Here is a 26,714-nt window from a genome sequence, read left to right on the forward strand (position 1 = left end):
TTCAACATTGAAGGAATTGATCTAACTCCAGGCATTCGTTGTTGCTAATAAGATATCTGATGCCAATGTGATTCTCTCTCTCTTTTTTTTTTCCCCCAAATGTTTTTATTGAGTTTTACAGAGAGACCGAAACATCGATGAGAGAGGAACATCATCAGTCGGCTGCCTCCTGCACGCATCCCAACTGGGGATCCAGCCCTTGACCCAGGCGTGTGCCCTGACTGGGAATCCAACCCGCGACCTCTTGGTTCCTGAGTCAATGCTCAACCGCTGAGACCTGCCAGCAGGCTGATTTTCATTTATTTATAGCTAACTTGGTTTTGGTTTTGGGTTTTTTTTTTATTGCTTTATTAGTTTCCTTTTCTAGAAGCTGATAGTATCTTCTCTTCATCCTTCGTGTACTGAAATCTTGTAAGGTGCCCGGCTGGATTTTTTTTCGTTGTGCTGAGTACTTTTGGACCCTTTTGATTTAAAATCTTACGTTGCTCTTCTGCTCTGTACATTTTTTCTATTATTTCTTTGATGCTTCACTTTATTTTCTCCGACTGGAAATCCTCTTAGTTGTCAGACGTCCTGGGTTGATCCTGTGTGTGCCTGCTGTTCTCACTGTTTCCCTCTCTGCCTTTTCTGTCTGTGGTGGGTAGAGCACCTTAACTTTGTCTTGCAGACCTTGTCGTGAAGGCTGTAATTTGGCAGTTGTATTTTTAATTTTCTTCCCTCTGGGTCTCTGATGATAGGATTTTCATAGCCTCTTGCTCTTGCTTTGCAGAGGCCAGATTGGGTTTCCTTGCTCTGACACACTAATTAGAATGGTTTTAAAAGTTATCTCCTGACCCTCCGTGATCTCATTTCCTCTGGGCTCTGGTTTTCGTGTTTATTCTGGTCATTCTTTTTCTGGCTGCTGGTTTTCCCCGAATGTCTGGTGGATGCTCTCTCATTTGTACTTAGTGCTTCGTTCCTTCAGCGTTGTCTTCGATCACGTACTGCCTTCCGCTTCCTAACTTTGGGAAGTTAATCGCAACCTCGTTCTCTGCAGCCTCCCACTCATTCCCGTCATTCTTGGCGTTTGTTCCCTTTTGTGTTTCCTTACTGCTATTGCAGTGGGTTTTTTAAATGGTCTGAGGGCCACCATTAAGTTGGAGTTGGTGGCCTTCCATTTATGTCTAGATGTGCTGGGTGGGGTAGAGAAGTGACCCCCTTGAGGCCACCCCCAGACAGAGCTGGTGCTGGTGCTGAGACAGACAGACCCTGTTTCTCCCAGGTGCTCATGCACAGCGGGTGGGGTGTGCATTGGATATGGCCAGGTCCGTGAGATTGTAAACCTTGTCTCCCTTTGACCTAGCATGTCTGCTCTCAGGTATCTGACCGAGACAATCACTCACACACATGTGCAAAGAGGTGCAAGAGTATTCATTGCAGCATCATTTGTGACAGAAAAAAATTCAAACCTCAGGGACCCCTGTTGACAGCAGGGGTTGGGGGGCCAGTTAACAAGGCACAGTGAGTGCATAGTGTGGGCTACTATGCAGATAACCCATAAAAGATTGTTCTTAAAAGGAAAAAAAGACTTTTATAAAGCTACTAGAGGCCCAGTGCACGAAATTCGTGCAGGGGGTGGGGCAGGGTGTGTGTTCCTTAGCATGGCCTGCACCCTCCCCAATCTGGGACCCCTTGAGGGATGTGACTGCCTGTTTAGGCCCGATCCCACTGGGATTGGGCCCTCTCACAATCCAAGACTGCTGGCACCCAACCACTCGCCTGCCTGCCTGATTGCCCCTAACCGCTTCTGCCTGCCAGCCTGATCACCCCCTAACCGCTCTCCTGCTAGCCTGATCGATGCCTAACTGCTCCCCTGCCGGCCTGATTGCCCCTAACTGCCCTCCCCTGCTGGCCTGGTCTCCCCCAACTGCCCTCTCCTGCTGGCCTGGTCACCCCTAACTGCCCTCTCCTGCAGGCCTGGTTGCCCCCAACTGCCCTCCCCTTCCGACCATCTTGTGTCCACATGGGGATGGCCATCTTATGTGTTGGAGTGATGGTCAATTTGCATATTACCTCTTTATTAGATAGGGTGGTTATATTTATGGAAACTCATTAAAGAAAAAACTAGAATAACGAACACCCAACTATTATCTGTCTTTATGTCAATGATTAGAATTATTTGAGAATATATTCATGTGACACGTGGATAGATAGATATTTTTTAGAATGTTAACCTCAGAAAACAAACAAAGAAGGAGATCAAACGATTAGCTTGGATTAGGGCCCCTGGCTGCTTCCTTCCTTCACAGCCTGAATGATCCTCATTGCTCAGGGCCTGTCAGTTTATCGTCAAGTACTACATACTCCCAAGACACGTGGACCCCAGAGCCTGGTGATTTCCGCCGTCCTCCCTACGGAGACACACCTGCAATATGCTAACGAAGAACACTTGACCCTCCTGGGGTGCACATGAGCTGGCGGGTTGGCGTGTGTGTAGGTGACTGCCCCACACCTGGAGACGTGGTGGCCTCCTGTGATGGGCGGGACTTGGTGATCGTGGGATGGGAGGTGGAAGGGTTGTGCCTGGGAGGGCCACAGTGTAGACAAAGCTGTCGAGCAGGCATTGAGCATGAGCTGAGCTTTGGCAATGGGCCGGAAAAGGGGAGAGCCCACAGGAGTCTTTCCTTACCGCTCCGGTTTCATTAGTGGATGGCCCATAAGTGACAGGTTTCTGTCAGCTTTTCTCCCTGGTGCTTCAGAGCTCCTGATGGCCATGCCAGGGCTCCCTCTGGATGTGGAAGGACAGTGGGACAAGAACACGCAGAAGTCCCACAGTGGAGCGGGTCCTACCCCCTTAGAAGAGCTCTTCGCTCAGCTGGGCTCTGCCTTTGGCTGGCTGGCTGACTGGCCCCCCCTCTCCTTTCCCTGCCGCCTCGGCTCAGAGCCCTGAGTGCCGCCTCCTCCATGCCCCGAGAGCAGAGCCTCTGTTCACTTCTCCGTTTGGACTCCATGAGGCCAGGAGAAGCCATTGCATTCAGAGCCTATTTAGAAGTGAATAAATCCCGAGTTGCTGCGTTGTGCCTCCACTACAAACCTTGCGTTCTCCCTCCCTCTCTGCCCCCACCCCCCCTCGTCCTTCTCTCTCTCAGACGGGGCAAGGTCCCAAGACTCTGTGGCAGTCTTAAGGCTCGAGTCAGCGGAAAAGTCGGCCTGCCTGGGACCAGTGGGCAGAGGCGGACTACCCGCAGGATAGCTGGATCCGTTTCTCTGCTGGCTGGGCTGTGGCAGCTGGTCTTGCTGTCACTCCTGGCCCGTGCTTCCTAGTGAGTGCCAACCAGGATTCCCGTAGTCCTGGGCTCCTCGGTGGGGGTGTGTCCTGCCCCTTGGCCTCTCCCCACCATACGCAGTGTGGCGGTTCCACTGAAGAGCACACGACCGGGTGCTGTGCACCTCAGGGCGGATTAAAGGCAGTCCCTGTAGACGGGAAGCTGAGGGAGACCACATTTTGGAATTCCTGAGTGTTCAGCCTGACAGCTGTGCAGCCTGGTCAGCTGAGCGCAGAACCATGTCTTCCGGCAGCTCCCTTATCTCCTTAGAAAGCCTGGATCCTTCTGTCGAAATGAACTTGGGGAGCCCTAAGCCCACAGCCTGCCCCCACAGCATTTCCTCTTCCTAAAGGACCACCCCCACCCCAGCCAGCTCTGGGGCTGCGTGCAGTTATCACATACGCTGGCGGGCCGTCCGGCCCTGTCCTCCCCTCCTCCCACTGCTGGGCCTCAGTGCTGGGGAGGGGAAGGAGCTTCAGACCCAGGTCTTGCTGAAATCAGCATCTGCCTCCTGCCTCTGAGAGCATCTCTGCTTTCCTGGAGACAGGTAATTAGCGGTTTGAGGTTTGCTGTGGAGTGGTGGAAGCTTCCAGTAGAATCCCACCACACCCTGTTCTCAGGCCTTGAGTTCTCCCAGTGTCCCTGCAGTGGGGGACCAGGAATACTCCGCCCTGGCCTTCGACTGGAGCACGGTCTCCTCTCCAGCCTCTGGCTTGTCCTCTCTGGTCACAGAGGTCAGGGCGAGGAGCGGGTGGGTGGCCTAGCGAGGGGGAGCCCCAGGAGGAGGAGGGGGAGGCAGCTCCGAGACCCTCCAGCGGCCTCCCCGCCAGTCCTGCTGCAGTTCTGGGATGGCGTGCCTTGCGGGTCTGAGTCATCCAGCCTGTCACCTGGGGGCTCTGCTCAGCTCGGTGGAGGGGGTGCGGGTGGGCTCCACACTCGGATCGTGCTTTGCTGTTGCCTCTGCCCTGCTTTCCTGGGCCTGCACATCTGGGTCAAATAAGTTGAAACTGGCTCACGATGGTGAAGGGAGAGCAAAGCCACAGACAGAGCCATGGAAATGACCTCATCGTGTGGAAGCCATCAGCGAGCGCTGGAAAGCAGTCGTGTTTGAACATGTGTGTGGGAAGGAGAGCAGACTGTCTGTGGTTTGCATTTTCATGTTTCATGTGCAGCAGCGTTTTCCTGGGGATTTGGCTAAGCCAGCTTTGGCAGCGAGCGCGGGAGGCAGCTGCTCTTTTCTCTACATAGCCCCGCCTCCCTCCTCGGAAAGCAGTTGTGCTTTGGTGTTCGGGTGCTGGGGAGGGGCTGGTTTTCCACTGGAGAAGGCCTTTTGGGAGACCCTCGATGGCAGGCCAGAGTTGTCTTAGCTGGGGCATACCAGTCCGCTCAGCTGAGCTGCAGAGAAAGGAGCCTGTGCGTGCAGGCCCCTTGTTACCGGAGGTGCATTATGTGACCATTCCCACTGCCCAGACATCGCTGTGGATGAAGAGCTGCACCCCACGCCCCGCAGAGGCTGCCACACCACCACCAGGCCCCTCTTCTGGAGACGGCGCCCCCTCCCCAGGCCTTCTTTCTCACCATCCAGCACTGTCATATGCAGGGGGGTGGGTACCACACACAAGTTGCAACAGCATTGTTCCCTGTTGTGAGCAGGGCTGTCTTTAGTCCCTCTGTGTGCCCACTAGAGCCTGCTCCAGCCCATTGTCTGGCAGCCGTGCCCCCGTGACACCGCTCCTCAGACAGGCCCCCAGAGATGAGGGAGCAGCCTCTGCTTCGCTGCACTTCCCAGGAGGCTGGCAGCGAGCACTGGGCATCGCTGCTGCTGCTGGCCTCTGGCTCTCGTGCTCCCAGACCTCCCAGAGTGCAGCCTCAGTCCCTCTGGCACCTCATTACGCCTTTGGTTTTGCCGACTGGTGTACGTGTCTCGAGGGGTTGGGACTCATTGTGTCTCTCCTGTCTGAGAGGCTGCTGCTTGGAGAACATGGCTGCGGGGTGGTGTCTTAGGAAAGGGCCTGAAGGAGGGTGGCCCTGTGGCATCGGGAAAGCGATGTTGCATAGAGGAGCCAGTCTGCTTGGGTTCAAATCTCAGCTCTACCACTGTGACCTTGGGCTTATTTTTCTATTTTTAGTATATTTGTTTTAGAAAATATAACAAATGCTGCTCAAGGCCCTGGCCGGGAAGCCCAGTTAATTAGAGCATCATCCTGATACACCAGGGTTACAGGTTCGATCTCTGGTCAGGGCACTTAGAAGTATCAACCAATGAATGCATAAATAAGTGAAACAACAACTTGATGCCCCCCCCCCTTCATACACCCTCTCACCTCTCTCTACCTCCCCTCCCCTTCCTCTCTCTTTCTAAAATCAATTTTAAAAATTAGATATTGAAGGTTGAGATGACCCCATACCCTCCTCCTCCACGTACAGAGCTGTCAGCCAATTTTTTATGCCTCTGTCTGTGGCACTGGAAGAGTGGCCTGTGCTAAACCTGACCAGCCCAAGAGGAAGGATTCAAATTCCTGGAGGTTCTGTCACCTAAGCAACCAAATGACTGGTCGACTGGTTGCTATGATGCGCACTGACCACTAGGGGGCAGATGCTCAATGCAGGAGCTGGGGTCCCTCCCACCGGTGGCCGGCTGGCCAACCTCCCGCGCCCTCCCCAACCCACCATCAGCCCCAATTGCCGGCCAGGCCGAGGAACCCCACCCGTGCACGAATTTGTGCACCGGGCCTCTAGTCCTAAAATAAGCTTCAGGTGAACTCATCTATGTCCATCAGCTCATCAGCCTTTTTTTTCTTTTTAATTTCAGAGAGAGGGAGAGAGAGACACTTCAGTGATGAGAATCATTGATCGGCCACACACTGGGGATTGAGCCTGCAACCCGGGCATGGACCCAGACCACGAATGGAACTGTGACCTCCTGGTTCGTAGGTCAACGCTCAACCACTGAGCCACGCCAGCCAGGCTGCCTTTCCTAACTGACACTTAGGAAGAGTTGTAAAGCTGCTTGTCTGTGGAATGTCCCTGGATCTGGGTTTGCTGATATTTACTCACGATTGGATTCAGACTGTTCTTGGCAGAACAGCACGGCACATCCCTCATGAGGCACGAGGTGTCAGTTTTCCCTTAGGAGCGCTGTTAACTTTGATCGCTTGGTATTTCCCCTTTGTAATTAGTAGGTAATCCGTGGGGAGATATTTTGAGGCTGTGCATGGGTATCCTGCTCTCAGTGTATTTATTCCCACCCAGTGGTTTGACATTTATTGGGCATTTATTGATCCAGCACATGAGGGCCCGGGCTTCCGGTGGGGGTCTTGCCAAACTCCTTGGGAAGTTCAGTTGCAGTCATCACCTTGATTGGCATTTAGGTAAACAGCAGAGTTCGCCATTGGAACACTTACATTGATTCTTATCAGAGGTTATTTTCCATTTGGGACAAAAATCCTCTTCCTGGGTTTAAAGTCTGAAAAGGCCAGTTTCATCTATTCATTTGGTCAGTAAGTATTTGTTGAGTGCTTACTGTGGGCCAGTGCTATCCCAGGTGCTGGGGATAAAAATGATAAAAAATGGAAAGTTAAACAAAATGAAATTTTTGTCTCCTGGAAGGTACATTATAATGGGCAATCAGACAGTCTGCCTCTCTTATCAGGTGGTGAAGAGTGAGGGAGACAGTGATGAGCTAAGGGTGCTGCTCTAGCCAGGGCTGTGCAAGCTCTCTGACCCCTGGGCAGAGACCCCGGTGATGAGGCCTAGAAATGCGTACACGCTTGATGTGATTTAGTGGAAGTGGAAGATCGGTTTGGCTGGAGCAGAGATCAGGGACGGGGGCACTTGAGTTTGGGAGAGGTCCTGGCACGGTGATGGAGGGCCGTGTTGACCATGATAGGGAGCCAGTAGACAGTCCAGGTCTGAGGGAGTCAGGCCCTCAGGAGGATACGCACTCAGCTAGCCCCAGCCCACCATGTGCTTGGCATAGCACTGTGGACGCCTCCCTGAGCTGTTGGCCAGCATGTGAGGGCCAGGCTCTGGTGGTCTGTGTGAGGCCGGCCCCCCGTGACTGGCTCCGAGGGCCTTGATACACGGTGGGTTTCTGCATCCAGGGAAGGAAGGACAGCAGGAGGCTAGCAGGGGATGGCCCCGTGAGGTGCCCATTTCCCCAGCACCCTGGGTGGCGGGGCGGTCTTTGACAAGCCTTGGCAGACAGGGGCATGCTCGGGGGCCCCAGCACTTTCTGATCTGGAGCAGCCAGGGAGCCCCAGACTATGAGCACAGGCTGCGTGTCTATTGCCAAGAGGCTAGGCTGTTCTCCAACATCAGTTCTGCCTTTGTCTCCGTCCACCTCCCCCACGCAGAGGGAGCACCATGCCTCGTGGTTTTCCTCCCCAGGCCCAGCCCAGGAAACTGGAATAACTATGGACCCAAGAGAGAGGGCTGGCACTGGGGCCCTTTCCTGTTGGGGGAGGGGCTCTCTCTGAATGCTCCCATCTCCAGCTCACTGAGTCTCACAACAGCCCAAGGTTACTCAGCTACCAAGTGCAGTCAGGATTTGAACCCAGGCCAATTGCTGGCGGAATCTGTTTTCTCCCAGAGCCCACTGCCAGGGCCCCGCGGTGCCATCCCACCTATTTCAGGCAGTTCCTGACTCTTTAGCTCCTGGCGTGTTGAGCTCTGGCTATGACCCTGGGCTGGTAGAGCGGTGGGAATGAGAAGCACTGAACAGCCTTTGCTGCCGCCTCCCTCCAGGGTCCAGTGCAAATTCCCAGGATGCAGGCTGGTATTCACTGAGCATCCCAGCGGTCCAGATGGCACATGCTGTTTAGTGTGAGCAACACTGTGGGGCAGGTTTTATGAGCACCTTTAACAGTGAGGAAACGGAGCCTGGGAGGGTAAGTAGCACACCCAGCCAGGGGCATGGCCAGTGAGCGGAGAGCCACGAGCCAGCTCGGGTCCCGTGTGTCTGTGCCTGCCTTCTCCAGCGCCGAGCTGACGCAGTAGGGGCCTTTGATCCTCACCAGAGGTCATGTGCTTGTGTAGCGCTGCGGACACCCCCTGGGCTGTTGGAAGACAGTAGGAGGCTTTCAGCAGGTTTCAGACAGTACAGGTTACAGCACTGACTGTAGGGAGGGAAGGCCAGGTTCCAGCTTGCTCTGCCACACCTCCCCGTGTGACGGGGGGTTCGTCTGGGATCCCCTCAGCGCTTCCACTCGCCTGTGAGATGGGGGTCAAAATCACCACCCTCCTCGGACCAAGTGCGAGTGCAAGCTGGGTGCTAGGTGTGCAGGCGAGTGAGAGTTTGCTGGAGTGTTCAGTGCGCCTGCAGGGCTCCTCTGCTCTGCGTCCTTGGACGGGCACCTCTGGACCTAGAGTCAGGGTCAGGGAGGCCGCAGGCCTTTTGAGAAACAGCCACGGAAGTTAAACCCCGTTGTCCTTTCCTGCCCCTAGCATCTTTGTTGAAGCGCCATATACAGGGGCGGGCGAAGGTAGGTTTACAGCTATCTGTATGGAAAAAGCCAAATAATACAAATAAGTAACAATAATTCATAAATAATCTAAGAATCCACTGTACACCTACGTTTGCCCACCCCTGTGTAAATGTTAGCGTAGTGACAACAGTTGTAGCCGACGTTATTAGAGATAAAGGGACTTCACCCAGACCAGGTGATCCTGGACCAGGACCCTAGGCTAGAGTCTGTCCAGGAAAACGACACCCTTCCTTCCGGGGAAACCGTGGTTCTCAACTGGGGCAGTTCTATCTGGGGACATTTGGCAACACCTGGAGACGTGTTTGGTCGTCACAAGTGGAGAGAGTTTTCGTTTGACTAGCTCACCACCCTGCAGTGCACAGAGAGCCACAGCGGAGAATCAGAGAGGCCAGAATGGTGGTGGCATCCAGGTCGAGAAACCAGGATTAAAGACAGCCAGCATGCCCTGGCCGGCGGGGCTCCGCTGTGGGAGCGTCTCCCTGTGCACTGGAAGGTCGAGGGTTTTATTCCCAGTCGGCACATATGGGAGGTAGCCATTCACTGTAACTCTCATATCTCTCTCTCTCTCTCTCTCTCTCTCTCTCTCTCTCTCTCTCTCTCTCTCTCTCTCTCTTCCTTCCTCCCTCTGTTCCTCTGTCCCTCTCCCTCCCCTCTCTAAAAAAAGAAAATAAAGTAGCCAGAGTAAATATTGACTGTGTGTCAGACATTGTTCTAAGTGCTTCACTGGTATTCACTTGCTTAATCATCCCAATCCTAGGACATAGGAGCTATTGTTCTCAGGTGGCAGATGGGGACGTAGGGGCATGGGAGAGGTTAAGTAACCGGACTGGCATCCGGGTCCCCAGGAAGGAGCAGGACAGCCAGGACTTGAATTCAGTCAGCTTCTGGGCCCGTGCCTTTGACCACAGTGCTGTCCCGCACTGCTGGGCATTAAGAGGACTGCTTGGCTTTAAATCCGATTTTCAGCTTCGGGTCCAGAAACCCACATACCTAGGAATTGGTATGTGAGCAGAGGGGAAGGCTGAGGAGTAGGTGATGAGTTTCCCAGATTCTGAGTGTGGTCCAGCTTATGAATTTAGTGGCACAAGGCCCCTGTGGGAGTGGATCACAGGTGACGAGAGCCTCCGAGGCGGCAGAAGTCGTCTCCTTGCTGTGGTGGGGACCAGAGTGGGCACAGCTGTGCAATCCGGGCCGTGTTGTGTCATTGCAGATGTAAAGACAACCGTGGTTTACCCAGCCACAGAGAAGCACCTGCAGAAGTACCTGCGCCAGGACCTCCACCTGGTTCGAGAGACAGGAGGTGATTACAAGAACGTCACCTTACCCCACCTGGAGTCCCAGAGCCTCAGCGTCCAGGTGACTTGGACTGGCCCAGGGGGTCAGACATGGAGTGCGGTCCCAGGGGCTAGTGCATCTTTCTCAGGCATTTGCCGAGGTCTTACCAGGAGCCAGCACTGGTCCACAACACAGGCCGTGGGCTCCCTGCTTCCCTGAGCTTACATCCTCGCGCAGGAGACAGCACGCAGGGATGTAAATGACCACAGGAGGTGCACAGTCACCAGTGCTGTGGAGACGAGTCAGCAGGAAAGTGGCATAGGCCCAGCTGGTGTGGCTCAATGATTGAGCGTTGACCTACGAACCAGGAGGTCAGGGTTCGATTCCCAGTCGGGGCACATGCCCGGGTTTCTGGCTCGATCTTCAGTAGGAGGCAGGTGGTCGATGATTCTCTCCCATTATTGATGTTTCTCTCTCTCCCTTTCCCTTCCTCTCTAAAATCAATAAAAATATATTTGCCCCAAAATAAATAAAGTCTTGAAAAAAAAAGTGGCATAAAAAGTCCTACAGTGAGGTGGCCACTGTTTTCCGGATGATAGTCATTGATAGGGGAATTGAGCCTGGTCCTGGCCTGCCCCTCAGGCTCCCTGGGGGTCCCACCCTGGTCCATTGGAGAATCTGTGCCTCCTAGGCAGCAGCCCTGATGCAGTCTGAGTGGCTGCGTCCTCAGGTATCCGTGAATGGGCAAGACCGATGCCTCCTTGGGCCCCCCCAGTCCAGACTTTTATTCCTGGTTTTGAGCAAACCAGCCTCCAAAAGCCGAATCTCAGAGTAAAGAACTTCCCCGTGGCCAGTTCTTCCTCGTGTTCATTCCGCAGAGGGCAAGGCCCGCTGTCCCTGGGCGCTTCGTGCAGGCCTTTCGCCCTGGGGCTGGCGGCGTTTTCTGAGTGTCTTAGGCGACTGGACCAGATGCAAGGCCATTTAGCTGAGAGATCCCGATTTCTCCTTGGCGTGGACCCAACGCGAACCGGCACGTCTGCCTGGAATTGGCCCCGAGTGAATGCTCTGCGTTAAGTATGACGGATGAGTTGTTTTCCTGCTCACTCATTGCCTGTCTCCATGTCTTCATCACTCACCCTTGTTCTCTCTGAGCATGTCTCACCCACTCTCCAAGGTTCAGGTTACAGAGCTGGAGGGTGTTCCAATATGGGAAACTCACAGCCATTTCTCCCAGGGCCAGCGACGTGGTGTCCTGGCTGTAGGGGCAGTGCAGGGGGATGTACGCAGGAGGAGGACGGAGAGGAGGGCCGACAGGCGGAGCGGGAGGCCCTGTGTGCCCACAGCCCTCTCCCAGCCTGGCTGTCAGCCGCGGTTCCCTGAGCTGTGTTTGCACCAGGTTCCTCGGGCTCACGCTGGCTTGACGTTTTAATTTTAAGTCCCAGCACTTGCTCTGCCTTCTGAGTGGAAAAGAGATGCTCCAGCTTCCTGGGTAGCTTCTGCTGTCAGGATCCTAGAGGGATCTCCTGGGATATTTGTTCTATGTGCTGGTTGCACACCCCTGGGATTCAAGAGAGGAAACCCTTAATATAGTCATGTGAGTCATATGTACCTTATGCACCATTATTCAGATCCTTTTGGAGAATAATACAACAGAATTCCACTGCTCTACCGACTTCGTTTGACACGAGCATTTGTGTATCGTTTCTTGGCTGTTTCTAGCGAGTTCACCAGCACTAAGCTCAGCTGGCGACAGTCATTGTATTTCTTGAGCATCTGCCCTGTGCCAGGCCCTGTGCTTGGCTCGGGAGGGTCACCAAGGTGGACACTACAAGGCCCCTGTGTCTGATGGGAAGAGGGACATGTGGTCTGACAATATGATGACCAGCACTTTGGTGGTTTATATGTGAGGTGCAGTGGTGACACAGGGGGAGTGATCAGCTCAGACAGTGGGGGCTTCACAGAGGGACCCTCCAGCTGGGTCCTAGGGGACAACACAAGAAGGCCAGCAGGGGCCGGGGGGAGGCACTCTTTCCAGGAGTTCCCACACCTTGCTCATCATCAGGGCGGCCTGGTGAGATTTTTAAAAATACAGAACCTAGACCATATCTGCTGAACCAGAACGTTCAGGGCGTGGAGCTGGGAAATCTGTGTTTTAAAAGATCTCTGTTTCTGCTGCTTATTAGATTTGAGAACGCTTGCCATAGCCAGGGAGGGGCCCCTGAGCAGTTTAATCACGGGTGAGGTGAGTGTGGTGAGAGGGGGAGGCCGAGGCCGCGGGGAAGGCTGCGGTAGCGACTGGAGAGGGAAGGCGTAGGAACTGGGTGATGTGGAGAACTGGGCAGAGCCTGGGGTGGCTCCAGGTCCCACCTGAGCGATGAGGGGACAGGTAGTAGGACTGTTAACCAGGATGGGGGACGTGGACAGCAGAGAGGGTTAATGTGGACGACAGTGTGTTTAGTCCTCACATGCTGCCCGAACTGTTCTAAGCACCTTACGTGCGTCACCGCAAAAAATCTCCACAACAGCCCTTCGGAGACGGGCGCTCTAAGCCAGCTGGCCTGGCCCCTGCCTCGGTGCTCTTAGCCGACTACCCTGTTAGGCTCCTCACATTTGGTGCCTGGAACTTCTAGTGAAAATGCCCGGGAAAAAGGCAGTGGGGGGTGTGACTCAGCGCAGGAGAGATGCTCAGGCCGAAGCCGATAATGAGTCACTGAGCGAGGCTTCATCAGCATCGGCTGGGTCTGGGCTCTGCCCGGCGGGACACTCCTTCGCTTCGGAAGCCCTGTTTCCTGTCGGAACATGACCCAGTCCCGGTGGAAATGGAGAGAGGTGCCACGTATCACTGGCCTGCTGCTGTTTCCAGCACTTTAGAAAGGGCGCCAGAGTGGCAGCTGCCATTATGCACGCACGGGACAGTTCTGGGGAACAGGACAGAACAGTGCAGAGCTGAGATGCCTGCAGGTGCGGGCAGGTGAAGCGGGGCCAGAGGAGGGGGCCAGCAGGCGCTGAGCAGAGAAGCAGGAGCTTGAAGAGGAAGCAGGATGCCCCAAGGGAGGAGAGGGTCCGGACAGGGTGGCCAGTGTCACTGCGAGGCCATGCCAGGTGCATTCGGTGCTGCTCATAGGCCCTCATCGTTGGGTGGCCGTCTCCCTGCCTTGCTTTCAGAGGGTGGCTACTCCCCATACATAGCCCCTCGGAATGTGGGAATCCTGTTCTCTGGTTCACCCTTTCTCATCTCGGGTCCTGGCTGAGACGCGTGGATTGAGGTCCCGCCTGCTCCCCCAGAGGCCTTTCCCACGCAGCCTGGAGCGCGGGCTCCGAGACCAGGCTCTGGCTTAGAATTGTGTGAACTTCCTTTCCCTGCCTTTCCCTTACCTGCAAAATGGGGTGCTCACAGCCCCGCATTTCCAGGATTGCTGCGAGGACAGCCCCGGGAGGCACTGGAGCAGGGCCCGGCTCGGCGTAAGACTGCGCTTCTCACTGCCCGCCTGGTGTCGCCGCTCCATCCTCGCACCCACGACAGTCTTGCCCGGAGGTCAGCACCATCTCTGTTCTCATCCTCCTTCCCTTTCCCCAGTCAGACTGGTTGCCTTCACCTACTAAACCCAGTTCAAATCAGGCTGCTAAGGTGAACATCGCGAGATTCCAGCCCTGGAGTAGGTGCCACTCTGCATCTCTTAGGCAGGAAAGGCGGGAGGGTCAAAGTTTCTCTCTGAGACTTGTTTCTTAATTCACGGGTTAAAAGTCAGTTCCCCAAAGGCAGAAGTTCGGTCCTCCTCACCCTCCAGACCTCTCCCTGGGAGTGGGCGGCCAGACTCTTCTCGGTGAGTGCGGCCTTTTTTCTCTCCAGTGGGTGGCCTACTTGGTGTGGGTCCTACCAGCAGGCCCCCTCTGCTCCTAGCTCTCCAGCCCAGAAAGCTGCACTTGACCTTGGCCGTGCTGGCCAGGAGCTGACAGCCAAGGATGCAGACTCCTGGGATGAGGTGTGCAGACCCTAAACCGCTGTGTCCACACTTCCGGAAGTGGACAGAGGAGCCCTCCACGGGTGTTGGTGTCAGTGCCCTGGCGCCCCGTTTCACCCCTGCATGAGCGTGGAGGCCGTGGTGACAGGCACAGGGGCAGCAGTGTGAGCCCAGCGCTGCCTCTGTCTGGCTTTCCAGCAGGGTTCTCTAGGCTTTCTGGCATGGAGTTCACAGTCCTGGGAGGAAGTCTCTTTTGCAAAGAGTGCTCAGAGCTGGGGGAAGTGGAGAAATGCTGAGGTCTGTGGTCTGGGGGTTTGAGCCCTGGAGAACAGGGGCCTTATCTCAACCTCCTTGCAGGAGGCTTCTTCAGAGAGGCCATCAGGACCTTGATTGTAAACTGATGTCCTTGGGATCCACATTACCCAAGGAAGGGCTCCCTAAGACTCAGCAGCAGCAGATCTAAGGGGTGTGGGAGGCCAGAACCCTGGGTAGACAAGAGAATCATTGATCAGCTGCCTCCTGCCCACCCCCCACTGGGGATTGAGCTCGAAACCCGGGCATGTGCCCCCACTGGGAATCGAACCGTGACCACCTAGTTCATAGGTCAATACGCAACCATTGAGCCGCACTGGCTGGGACAGGTCTGCTTTGTTACACAGGAGCCATGTCAGCGGAGACTGCTATGGCGCCAGGTAGGCAGCCACTTTGCAAATCCCAGTGGGGCGGCCTCTCCGAGGATCCCACACTTTATCTAGAATCTGCCCTGGCATGGAGCCAGCTTCCTGTGCAGAGGGAACCCCAACCTGATCATTTGCTGTGTCCCGAGTAATGTGGGAGGGGCCCGTGGAGACGCTCTCCCCTGGATCTGTGGGCAGTGGAGGGTGGATGAGGACCGGGCCTGTGTGGCCACAGCAGAGTGTATGCACACTGCTGACCAGCAGGAGCTAAAGAGCCAGTGCCCTCTGCACGGCCGGGGCCTTGTGGGGATGGCTGGTGACCGAGTGTCAGCAGTGGGACAGGGCAGCCTGAGGTGGATGCCCTGAGCTCAGTGGCTGTCCTTCCTGGAGGGGCCAGAGAGCTTCCCTAGCCCAGCCTGGGGTGGTGACGGGATAGGAACCCTCTCTCCCTCTGCCATCAGTGGGTGTACAACATTCTCGACAAGAAGGCGGAAGCCGACCGGATTGTTTTTGAGAACCCAGATCCCGCTGACGGCTTTGTCCTCATCCCCGACCTCAAGTGGAACCAACAGCAGGTAAGAGATTTCCTGCTGGGTTCTCTGCTCTCAGTGTCCTGCTCCGGGTCGGGTCAATGACCCACCGTAATCCTACCTTAAGCCACCGTCTTTCCCCCATTGGTCTCCCACTCTCTAAGCAGATTGTCCTTAACCAGCAGGGAGAGGTCTGAGCTCTGCACGCGAATGCATACCTGTCATACGGAGTGTTTATGCTTCAGCGGGCACTTTAACGCCCTTTCTGTCTCCTCCAGCCCCCACCCCCACTGGGTCTGTGTGTGGTTGGGGGGAGGGGAGGCGGGGATGAGGCGATGTTTGTATAACCACCCGGGCTGCTCCTTAACCAGCCAAGTGGCTTGGGTGGCCACTCTCACTCTCTGGAGCCTGTGCTGGGCTGTTTGCTTTCCTTCATCTCCCTAGACACCAGCAGACCCAGGCCGGCCCATGGTCTGAACTAGTGACAGGCAGCAGTCACGGCGAACAGCGTGTGGCTTCCCCTGCACCGCCCTAGTTACAGAGGCCCGGCAGCTCCTCCTCCCTGAGCCTCTCCACCGTGTTTCCTGGTTTCCATGTGCCTGCTGCTGCTCCACCCCCTGAGGAGCAGGCTTCCGGGGGAGCCACCTTCTCTCTGTCCCTCCCAGTTCTCTGTAGCCTCTCTGTCTCTCCACCTTCTCTCCTCCCACCCTCATTCCCCTGCACCTGCCCACTGCAGTCACAGTGTACCATCCCCCCTGGGTGGGCCTGCATGCCCTGCTGAAGAACAGCAGACAGCGGCCTGCAGGGGGTACGCTTCCCTCCACGGCCTGCATGGGGCCGGATGCAGCCTGCAGCAGGTCGGGCCAGGAGAAGGCCATGGAGGCCAGAGGCGGAATCACCGAGTAGGAAGTGGGGAGTAGATAGATGCCCCCCTCCTCTAACTGGACTCTGAGATTCCAGCTTGGGTTTCCGTTCTGCTTTTGGGTGGGCCCTTCTGGTTTCTGCGCCGCTCTGGCAGTCATGGGACCTGCAGAGGCAACCTCCGGGAGGGTGGGCCCTGCCCGCCTTGCCCGCCTTGCCCGGGACGCCTCCCCCTTCTTTCTCAGCCCCGGCCTGCTCAGCTGGCTCTTGGGGCCTTTAAGTCCTTACTGGGCTCACCGGCAGTCTGCTTGGCTTTGATTGGGTGATTTCCATACCTGCCGTGCCCCCTTCAATGCCAGATATGGGGGCTGGGAGCCCGTGGCTGGGCACCGGGCCAGCCTCTTGGCTCAGGCGCATAGGCTCGGGAGCGCCAGCTGTCTTACCAGCGCTGTGGGGCTTCCTGAACATGACTCGGGGTGGTAGGAAATGAAGGGAGTTTCCAGGAGTTGGAGAGCTAGGCGAGATGTGGGGTGCAGCCAAACCGGTTTGGCTCAGTGGATAGAGCGTCAGCCTGCGGACTCAAGGGTCCCAGGTTCGATTACGGTCAAGGGCATGTACCTTGATTGTGGACACATCCCCAGTGGGGGGTGTGCAGGAGGCAGCTGATCGATCTCTCTCATCGATGTTTCTAACTCTCTGTCCTTCTCCCTTCTTCTCTGTAAAAAATCAATAAAATATATTTTTATAAAGATGTGGGGTGCAGTAGTGAGAGAGGCGGCCCCCAACCTCCTCTCCCCTGCAGCTGAGCCCCACCTCAAGCCTCCACAGAGGAAGCCAAGACTGGCCCTGGAGATGTTGGGGGAGCTGGGACAGGCCCTGGGGATGCTGGTGGCAGCAGTGGGCCATGCCTTGTGCAAACCCTGTCTGCCCCCAGCAGCCCTGTGCCTGGAGGTCCTGGATTGCAGCCTGGTCACGGGAGGTGCGGGTGGGGTGGGAGGAACTCCAGACTCACAAGATCCGAGCTTGTGATTGCAGCGGGGGTGGCCTGAGGGACAGCAGGAGACCGACTTGTGCGTCTCCATTCTAGAAGCCCACGGCACTGAGAAGGCGTATCGGGGTCCTCTGACCTGGTGCCGGCAGGCGTCCTGCCTCTGTTCCTTTAAGACAGAGAGGCTTCAGGAGCTGCACTGGCATCCAACGCAGGTCTGGACTGGTCCTCAGCGATCGAGGATGGTCAAGCTGAATGTCAGGCTTTTGCCCTGGCCCGTGGGGCTCAGTTGGGTGAGCGTCATCCCGTGCACCAAAAGGTCACTGGTTCAAGGTCATGGCAAATACCCAGATTTTGGTCTCAGGTTGGGGTGCATGTGGGAGGCAACTGAGCTTTCTCTCTCTCTCTCTTTCTTTTTCTCCCTTCCTCTCTCTCCCCCTCCCTCCCTCTGCCTTCCTCTCTTTAAATTTTTTTTTTTAAGTCAGACTTTCCTTGATGGTAATATAGGTGCCATTGTTTTAACCTTTGCTTAATTAGCACGGTCTCTTGGTAATGCCATATGTCACTGTCTCAGATCCTTGCCCTGCGACAGAACCTGACAATTAGGCAGTGTCTCCAGCAGGGAGACGGCGGGCTGGACGTCACCTCCTCCTCCCCAGGCAGGGGTGGAGGAGAGCAGTGCACCTGCGTTTTCTTCGGGGAGGCTCTCTGCTCACCTGGCACCTCCTGCTGCTCTTTCTCCCAGGAGGATGTCTTTACATACAGGGTGTCCCTAAAAATGTGTACGCACTTCAAATAATTATGAAGCCAGTATTTATTACATTACACTAAGTGTATTAAAATACATTTCATTCTCAAAATGTAATAGGACTCAGCGGTGTGTACATTTTGGGGGGATACCCCGTATTTATGTAGCCCCCAGCTGATGACTCGGGATTAATTAGCAAGACTCTTCGTCCGTATGTCCATTGTCCATCCATCCATCTGTGCCACGAATACCTGCCATGCCCCTAATGTGTGCCAGACCTCTGCCTTTCTGGAGGTTACATATCCCTTCCTCAGTTCTCGTAAGGCAGTGGTTCTCAACCCTCTGGCCCTTTAAATACAGTTCCTCATGGTGTGACCCAACCATAAAGTTATTTTCGTGGCTACTTCATCACTGTCATGTTGCTACTGTGATGAATCGTCATGTAAATATCTGATATGCAGGGTGGTCCTAGGCGACCCCTGTGAAAGGGTCGTTGGACCGCCAAAGGGGTCGCGACCCACAAGTTGAGAACCGCCGTCTTAAGGGCTCACCTGCGTATTTGTTTGTTTTTCTGTAGGTCTGGTCAGACATGCACGGGGTGAAGGTGCACATACCGAGGTGTGCAGGGAGAGTAAGGTCGTCACCCCACACGCCTCCACTCCCCTTCCCCAGAAGAGGGCATTTGTCCTTCCAGAGAGCCTTTCCCTATTGTATGTATGAGCGTGTGTGTGTGTATGGAGGCACACATGCCCTTTCAGGTCATGGGACTCGGGTTCTCTGGTCTAAGGATCTCAGCACCGGACACTGCCCTTCTGGGTCACCCAGGGGCGGAGGGATCACTCTCCCTCCGAAGCTCCGGCCAATCGCATTCTCCCCCTCAGCCCGAGCCAGGAAGCTGCTGCTCCGAGTCCGCTGTCCTCCCTTGTAAAACGAGATTGATGGTGTGAAGACTGACTTCTGGGCCACCTTCTGGGGTGCCAATCTGAGACCCTTTTCGGCCCCTTGTCTAGCTTTTTCAGAGAATTTCTCTGAGCCAGGGGCCCTTTGGCTGCAGAAAATCTGAAGTAATGTCTGATATCAGAGAATGGCTTTTTTCCCTTCCACACCCAGCCGTGAGCTGACACCCAGCAGCAGGCCGCATGCCTCAGTCCACGTCAGGGAGCAGCGGGTGCAACTGAAGGTCCTGTTTGGACGGCCAGCAGACGGCATCTAAAACAAAGGCTACTGCTGTTTGGAAGTCCTGTGATAGTGACACATGGAACAACTGAAGACACCCACAGACACACACCCACGCCCCGAGTTCAAGCAGTTTTTCCCCTGGCTTCTCCTGGGCCTCTCCCTCGTGAGAGAGTAAATGTCCTGGGCACATGTCGTGAAAAGGGGGAGCACCGAAGGGACTTGTGGGCCAGGGAGGCTGGTTGGCGCAGCTCTGTCATCTGCCGGAGGCTCCCACGGGCCCGTGTGCAGCAGGCCTGGGGCAGGGAGCCCAGCTCTGGGAGCCCTGGCAGAGGAGAGCGTCTGGGGCAGGAAGGGACTGCTGGCCGTCAGGTGCCGTCTGGAAAGTCTCATTCTCACTTTTGAACTCGGGACCCTTCAGGGTTTGGTCGGGTCCCCAGGCTGTCTCATCTCGTTGAGGAATCTGGCATCTTAGAGGCCGGGCTGAGTGCTGCTGGAGCTGCCCCAAGCCCCCCCTTCTCCCCCCCCACCCCCGCCCCAGCCCCGGAGCCTGGGCCTGCCTCACGCACGCACGGGATGTGATCGCCAGCCAAGGCCAGGGTTTGGGCGAGCGGGGCGGGGTGGGGACGGATTCTGGGCCAGAGGAGTTCATTTCTGTCCTGGGCACCATCTTGTCGACGTTGGGTCTTTGCAGTGTTGTGACCTCCAGGTTGTGGTCAGGTGCTGTTTTCAGGAAGGACAGTGGGAAGGGCTGCCGGGCCGGGAGGCAGGGGAAGGGAGGAGAAGGTTAGTGCGGCTCTGGTGGTGCCCCTGCTGAGCTGGTCCTGGCTCCCCTTCCACCCTCACACGCCTTCACCCGCCTTCGAGTCCCGACAGATCGGGTTGTTTACTCTGCCCGTAGCACTGTGCTCTCCTGACTCCGAGCCTTTGCTCTCACTGTCCCCTCTCCCTGACTGCCCCTCCTGTAAACCTACCTCTTCAAGACCCAGATCCCCGCCGCCTCCTCCAGGAAGCCTCTCCGGATGGCCCTCGCCCGTCTTCCTTCTTCCTGCACTTCTCTCACCTCATGTCTGAGTAGTTACTTGTGTCCATGCGATTAGACCCTGAACGCCTGCAGGGAAGCGTTGTCCTTGGCACTTGAGCCCCGTCAGCTCTGAGTTTAGGGTATTCCTTTGAGGAGGAATGGGCAGAAGTTCCGTTCCTTAGACCATCCACTCGCGGGGCACGTGGACTCCCACATCGCTGGGGGTCAGTCCTGCTGTGAGGTCCCTGGGGCGGGCTGTGGCTGGCACTGCAGGCGTGGGGGTGGGCGCTGCTGGCTTCGCTGGGGGATTCCAGGATTGGCGCCTCCCCGGCTCTGTCGCCCGCTGAGCCTGCTGTACTCCTGTCCTCTGCAGCTGGATGACCTGTACCTGATCGCCATCTGCCACCGCCGGGGCATCAGGTCGCTTCGGGACCTCACCGCGGAGCACCTGCCGCTGCTCAGGAACATCCTCCGGGAGGGGCAGGTGAGTTGCCCTGGCAACACATCGAAGCCCAGGGGAATTACCCTCTGCTTCCAGTGTGTTCCCTGTACATCTCCTCGCCCTTCCCAGGAGGGTGTCTGCCACGGGGGCTTCTTTCTCAGAGTCAGTGTGGGCTACACACAGGCTCTTTCCAGGCCCTGCCGCCTGTCCTGCCCCACCCTCCTCCTCTAAAGTTCCCACTTCAGCGCCCTGCCTTCTCCAGCAGGTCCCGTCTGGGCGCCCGCCCAGCCCGGGATTGCCAGTCTGGCTGTGACAGCCACACCATGCAGCCGTGTTTCTTGTAGCTGGATCGATGGCTCTGACGTGTGAATGCAGGAACCGCCTCTACTCCAGCCCGTGGGCCGAGGCGTATTCTCTCACTCCTGAGATTTGGGATGCCGTCTATGTGGGGTGACTATTGAGGGTGCTGAAAGGAGCCCCGAGGGGTGGGGAGATGGGGGAAGAGAGACTAGAATCCAGGGATGTGGCCCTCGTTCTGACATTTTGACCCAAGCCAGCTGCCTGACCCTGGGCCTCACCTCCCTGGGTCTCACTGTGTGGGTAGGATCCTTCTGAAGCCTCCATTCTGGGGGCTTGTTCTCGGCCTTTTTTCCACTTGGAACATTTGAAGGTCCCCTATACACACACACACACACACACACACACTCTCACACACACACATACACACACATACACACACACACTCACACACACACATACACACACACTCACATTCACTCACACACTCACACTTACACACACACACTCACTCACACACATTCATACACACTCACATACACACACTCACACACTCACACTCACATTCACACACACACACACTCACACACACACACACGCACACACATACACACACACACACATACACACACACTCACACACTCACACACTCACATTCACACACACACACACACTCTCACACACACACACGCACACACACATACACACACACACACTCTCTCACACACACACACACATACACACTCACACTCACACATACACACACATTCACACTCACACTCACTCACACACACACACTTACACACTCACATACACACACACACATACACACACATACACACACACACATTCACACACATACACACACACATTCACACACACACACACTCTCACACACTCACATTCACACACACACACACTCACACATACACACTCACACTCACACACATTCACACACACTCACATTCACACACACATACACACACACATTCACACACTCACTCTCATTCACACACATGCACACACTCGCGCGCGCACACACACACACTCACATTCACACACACACACTCTCACACAGTCACACACACTCACACGTGCACGCACGCACACATTCACACACGTACACATACACACTCTCACACAGTCACACGCGCGCGCACGCGCACACCCACATACACACACCCACATTCACACACACATGTACACATACACACTCTCACACACTCATACACACACACACCCCCCAGTGCCCAGGCCTGCAGTCCTGGTGCTCCTTCCACAGCGTTGCTCCCAGGCTTGGATCACTTGGAGGAAGGGCTCTGCTGGGTCCTCTCTCTGTTGACCTCTGACCCCAGCTCCCTGTCACACCTCTCTGGCTGCCTGTCTGTTTGGAGCAGCTCGTTTCTCCTGTAACAGCCTCTGGTGGCGGAGAGTGCGCCTTCCTTCTGGGGAGGCGCTAGGCCAGCACTTCAGCTGCGCTGGCAGCTCTGCGGCCTTCCCCGCTTAGCCCACAAAGCCTGTGGGGGTCGGCTGGCCCAGCGCCGTTTACAGAACGCCGTTCTGGGGTGCATCCCGAGCCCACGGAGGCCCTAGTTCTTTCCTCTTCCCCTCTGACCTCCTGAAGGGTTTGCCCACAATGGAAACCAGAATCTCCTCTTAACTCTAAGCCTTGGAGACTCCGGGAAAGGGGTTTGATACAAAAGGTCCTACCTCTGACCTGGCCAGTGTGGCTCAGTTGGCTGGAGCATCGTCCCTTACACTGAAAGGTTGTGGGTTCAGTTCCTGGTCAGGGCACATACTTAGGTTGCAGGTTCGATCCCCAGCCGGAGTTGGCATGCATGTGGGAGGCAACCTATAGATGTTTCTCATGCCAATGTTTCTCTCTCTCCGCGCCCCCTCTCCCTCCTTCCCTCCCCCCTCCTTCCCCTCCCACTGAAAATCAGTGAACATGTCCTCAGGTAACGATCTTTTTTTAAAGACCTATTATGAAAATAAAATAATTTTTTAAAAAAGGAAAGAAGCCCTGCCCATGCACAAGGTGGGGGCCGAGGGAGCAGGGGCCAAAGTCAGGCTCCCCTCCTGCCAGGCGTCCGGCCCATCCTTGTTCTCTCACTAAGGCCCTCGCTCAGCCATGCCCATTGCCGGAGCCTCACTCTGCTGCAGGCTGAGGGGGCGAGGCTTCCTCCACCCACCTGGTGCTTTTCGTGTTTACGGACCGTCCCAGCCTGGGTCTGTGGGGCCGTTCTTAGGCCCTGGACTGTCTAGATTTCCAGCAGGAGCCGCGTGAGGAAATAGATGTTTATCCAAGTGGGGTGGGGAGCCCTGATCCTGCCACTGTCCCTTCATGTGGGGGCCCTAGCTGGTTTGCTCAGTGGATAGAGCGTCGGCCTGCGGACTGAAGGGTCCCTGGTTCGATTCCGGTCAAGGGCACTGCCCAGGTTGTGGGCTCGATCCCCAGTAGGGGGTATGCAAGAGGCAGCCAATCAATGATTCTCTCTTATCGTTGATGTTTCTATATCCCTCTGCTCCCTTCCTCTCTGAAATCAATAAAAATATCTTTTTTTCTTTTTTTAATATTTTTTTATTGTTTTTTTACAGAGAGGACGGGAGAGGGATAGAGAGTTAGAAACATCAATGAGAGAGAAACATAGATCAGCTGCCCCCTGCAGACCCCCTACTAGGGATGTGCCCGCAACAAAGGTACATGCCCTTGCCTGGAATCGAACCCGGGACCCTTTAGTCCGCAGGCTGACGCTCTATCCACTGAGCCAAACCAGTTAGGGCATCTTTTTTTTTTTTTTAAAGAAAGAGCCTCAGCTTAGCGGTCACCTGCCTGCTCTGAATCCATGGCGGGAAGGCAGGGACCTGCAGCGCGCAGTGGGCAGAGGGCCGTGTGTGGGTTTTGTTAGGTGTCCGGAGGCAAGTCTGGGATTAGGGCAGGAGGAGGGGCTGGTGCTGCTTCGTGGGCAGCGCAGTGACCCCTTCCCGCCACTCCCTTCTCCCAGGAAGCCATCCTGCAGCGGTACCAGGTGAAGGGGGACCGCCTCCGCGTGTACCTGCACTACCTGCCCTCCTACTACCACCTGCACGTGCACTTCACCGCCCTGGGCTTCGAGGCCCCCGGCTCAGGGGTGGAGCGGGCCCACCTGCTGGCAGAGGTGATCGAGAACCTGGAGCGTGACCCGGAGCACTACCAGCGGCGCACCCTCACCTTTGCCCTCAGGGCGGATGACCCCCTGCTCAGGCTCCTGCAGGAGGCCCAGAAAAGCTGAGGCTCCTGGACGGCCCAGAGAACAGATATGTGGGACTGGGGTGGGGTTTTTTAGCACCAAATTAATTTTTTTAACTGTGGTTTGTACTGGCTTGTTTCTAGCGTGCGAATAAAGTATTGGTCGCGTTTGGTGTGGACTGGTGGTGCCGCCCAGGAGGCAGGAGCTCAGGAAGGTGGGGTGGGCAGAACCCCAGAAGGAGGTCTTGAGACGTGAGGCCATGAAGAGGGGGGACCGGGTGGGGGGTGTGGCTTCAGCTGACCTGGATGGCTGCCAGGCCCATCTCCAAATCCTGCACACCCCTCCTTGCCGGTTTCCGAGTCCTGAATCTGCCTGCCTCTCCCTGTCCTCACTCCCCATTCTGCTGCCACGTCCTCTCCTTCCTGCCTGATGGTGTTCCAGGTCCACATGTCGGAGTGCCCCCAAAGAGCCAAATATGCAAACTTTCTGGAAATAATCTATAGCAATTTTTGATGGCGCTTCCTCTGTTCATTCCCAGCATTGAGGTCACCCTCTAGGGGTGAGTCACGCCTGCTGATAAGCTTGTTGACAAGGATGAAGGATCTCGGCCTGGAAGTGGGAGGGTTTTAAAAAGAATCGGGGTGATGCAAGCCCAGAACGCCTGCCTTTGTCTCTGTTATTTGGTCAGCGAGTCCTGGCCTTGAGTGTATTATCTAGGCAGGAAGACAAAACAAACTCGCAGAAGCAGCCAGAAGATCAAGTACGAAACAGTACAGCAGGGTAAAGCGATACGGGTGCGGTGGCCCCAGGGGCCCCCATGGGCTCGGGTCCAAGGAGTGGCCAGCACCAAGGGCTGGTCATGGAATCTTGAGGCCAGGAAGGGACTTCAGAAGGGACTCCAGGCTGATGGCCTGTAAGGAGCCAGCAGAGACTTCCCCATGCAGGGTGGCCCCTGCCACTGCCCCAGCCGAGCAGGGACCGGCATGCACGACGGAGGCGCACGATTAAACGCACGCGGCACTTCACAGAAGACAGGTGCATCAGGGCCAGAGGGGCCGTACGTGTTAGTTTCGAGGTGTGGCTGACAGATCCTGGGTCTTGCTCGGAAAGCATTTGGGAGACGGAATGCTGGGCTTTGCTGAGTGATAAGAGGGAAGCATAAGGCAGAGGAGTGGGTGGCTCTTACTCTGCATCCCCTGGACTGAGAACCAGGAGACCTGGATGCAGAGCCGAGCTCCATTCATTCATTCATTCATTCATCATTCATTCATTCATCTGAGGTTTATTGAACACGTGCTATGGTTGAGGCACTGCCTAGATGCTGGCAATGGTGAGCAAATGGTCAGAAGTCTCTCTGGAGCCGACATTGACCCCTGACATAGGGCAAGACCCACGGCCTTCTGAGCCTGCACTGTGTGAAGGGGAGGAGGGAGGAGGATCCGCGATGTAATCAGCTGTGTCAGGTGTGATAATGAAGCTTTATCATAAACCGCAACTTGCTGATTGGCTCTTCAGCCAGACAGTGTCCTAGGGTTGGGAACACAGAGGTGACTAAGGCATAGCTCCTACCCTCTGGCTAGTGGGGCAGACAGGCGAACACAAGGGTAAACACAGACAACTCATGGAAACTGAAAGCAGGTATGTGGGCGAGTCAGGTGTGGATCCTGACAGTACCCCAGGCACCTCCAGCAGGACAGTCAATGGAATAAGGCATTGAGGGTGGGGAGGCCGTGGGGGCTGCGTTAGAGGGGAGGTGTGATGGGGTGGGCACCTGCGTTCCCCACCAGGTGGAGATGACAGCAGTGGGACCAGCTGGCTTGGAAGGGAACCTGGCTTGTCTTTTCTCACGTGTAACAAAAAGACACGTGGGGAGGTCTGGAGAGTGGAGAGGACGCCAGCCCTGAGGCCCCCCCTTGCAGTGTTTTCTTGAAAGAACAAGTCCTCTCAGCGAGGGTCTCATCTGGCCTCACACGGAGGTTGTCTGCTCAGAAAAGGCTGCCCGGCGACTCATCCTGAATCAGAGGAAGACAGCCAGGGTCTCCCAGGGTCGGACCTTCCTCTCCCTGGATGGGCGCCCTGCGAAGGCATCCCGCCCCTCCAGGCTCAACTCCCTCCCGATCTGTCCATCGCTCCTTCACAGGTTTACTCCGCCACCCGTCACACCTGCACCAAGTCTTACCCGGGCTAGAGCTTCAAATGTATTCGCGTTAAATCTCAGGGCGACAATGGGAACAGGGAGATTCCCCCAGAAGCATGGCTCAGGAGATGGGACAGCCCAGGACAAGACTGGGTAAGGGCTGTTCCAGAGGGAGGCCTGGCTCCACCCCCGTCATGCTGGGAGACAGGGCTTGTCTTACGTGTCAGGACCATGCCTGCTGTCACCCAGGGCCAGGCTCACCCCCACCCCCTCCAACCCCACCCCCAACCCCCTGCTCCCGCAATGGGAGTAACCTGGAGCCAAGGGCAGAGCAGCCTGCAAGCTGGACACTGCACTGGACAAGACAGGAGTCCAGCCTCCTGCCTCAGGACCCCACCTGTGGCCAGGGCCACTGCCCACAAGAAGACTCGCTTTTACTCCATTGAACGCGGCTCAGGTGTGTGGCGGGCCGTGGAGTGGATCCTACAGACTCTCTGTCTGAGGTTACAGCTACTTGCCCAGGTCACCACCCGAAACCGTTCCTTTGCTGCAATGCCACTCAGCAAAACCCAACAT

At 56.0% G+C, this 26,714-nt stretch overlaps 1 protein-coding gene across 2 annotated transcripts in view; it reads left to right on the top strand.

The window, feature by feature from the left end:
• The window catches only part of DCPS (decapping enzyme, scavenger), a 35,075-nt gene extending 10,908 nt beyond the window's left edge, over positions 1–24,167 (top strand). The window contains exons 3-6 of one of the 2 annotated variants that reach the window (XM_059676163.1): positions 10,002–10,147; positions 15,167–15,280; positions 20,406–20,516; positions 23,777–24,167. In XM_059676163.1, coding sequence (XP_059532146.1) covers positions 10,002–10,147; positions 15,167–15,280; positions 20,406–20,516; positions 23,777–24,043 — 638 coding nt within the window. In that variant the 3' untranslated portion in view covers positions 24,044–24,167. The remainder of the gene's footprint in view (positions 1–10,001; positions 10,148–15,166; positions 15,281–20,405; positions 20,517–23,776) is intronic. The other variant, XM_059676164.1, reaches the window with a different exon arrangement.
• Positions 24,168–26,714: the final 2,547 nt, after the last annotated feature.

Source organism: Myotis daubentonii, chromosome 19 (genome assembly GCF_963259705.1).
Source record: "Myotis daubentonii chromosome 19, mMyoDau2.1, whole genome shotgun sequence".
NCBI lineage: Eukaryota > Metazoa > Chordata > Mammalia > Chiroptera > Vespertilionidae > Myotis > Myotis daubentonii.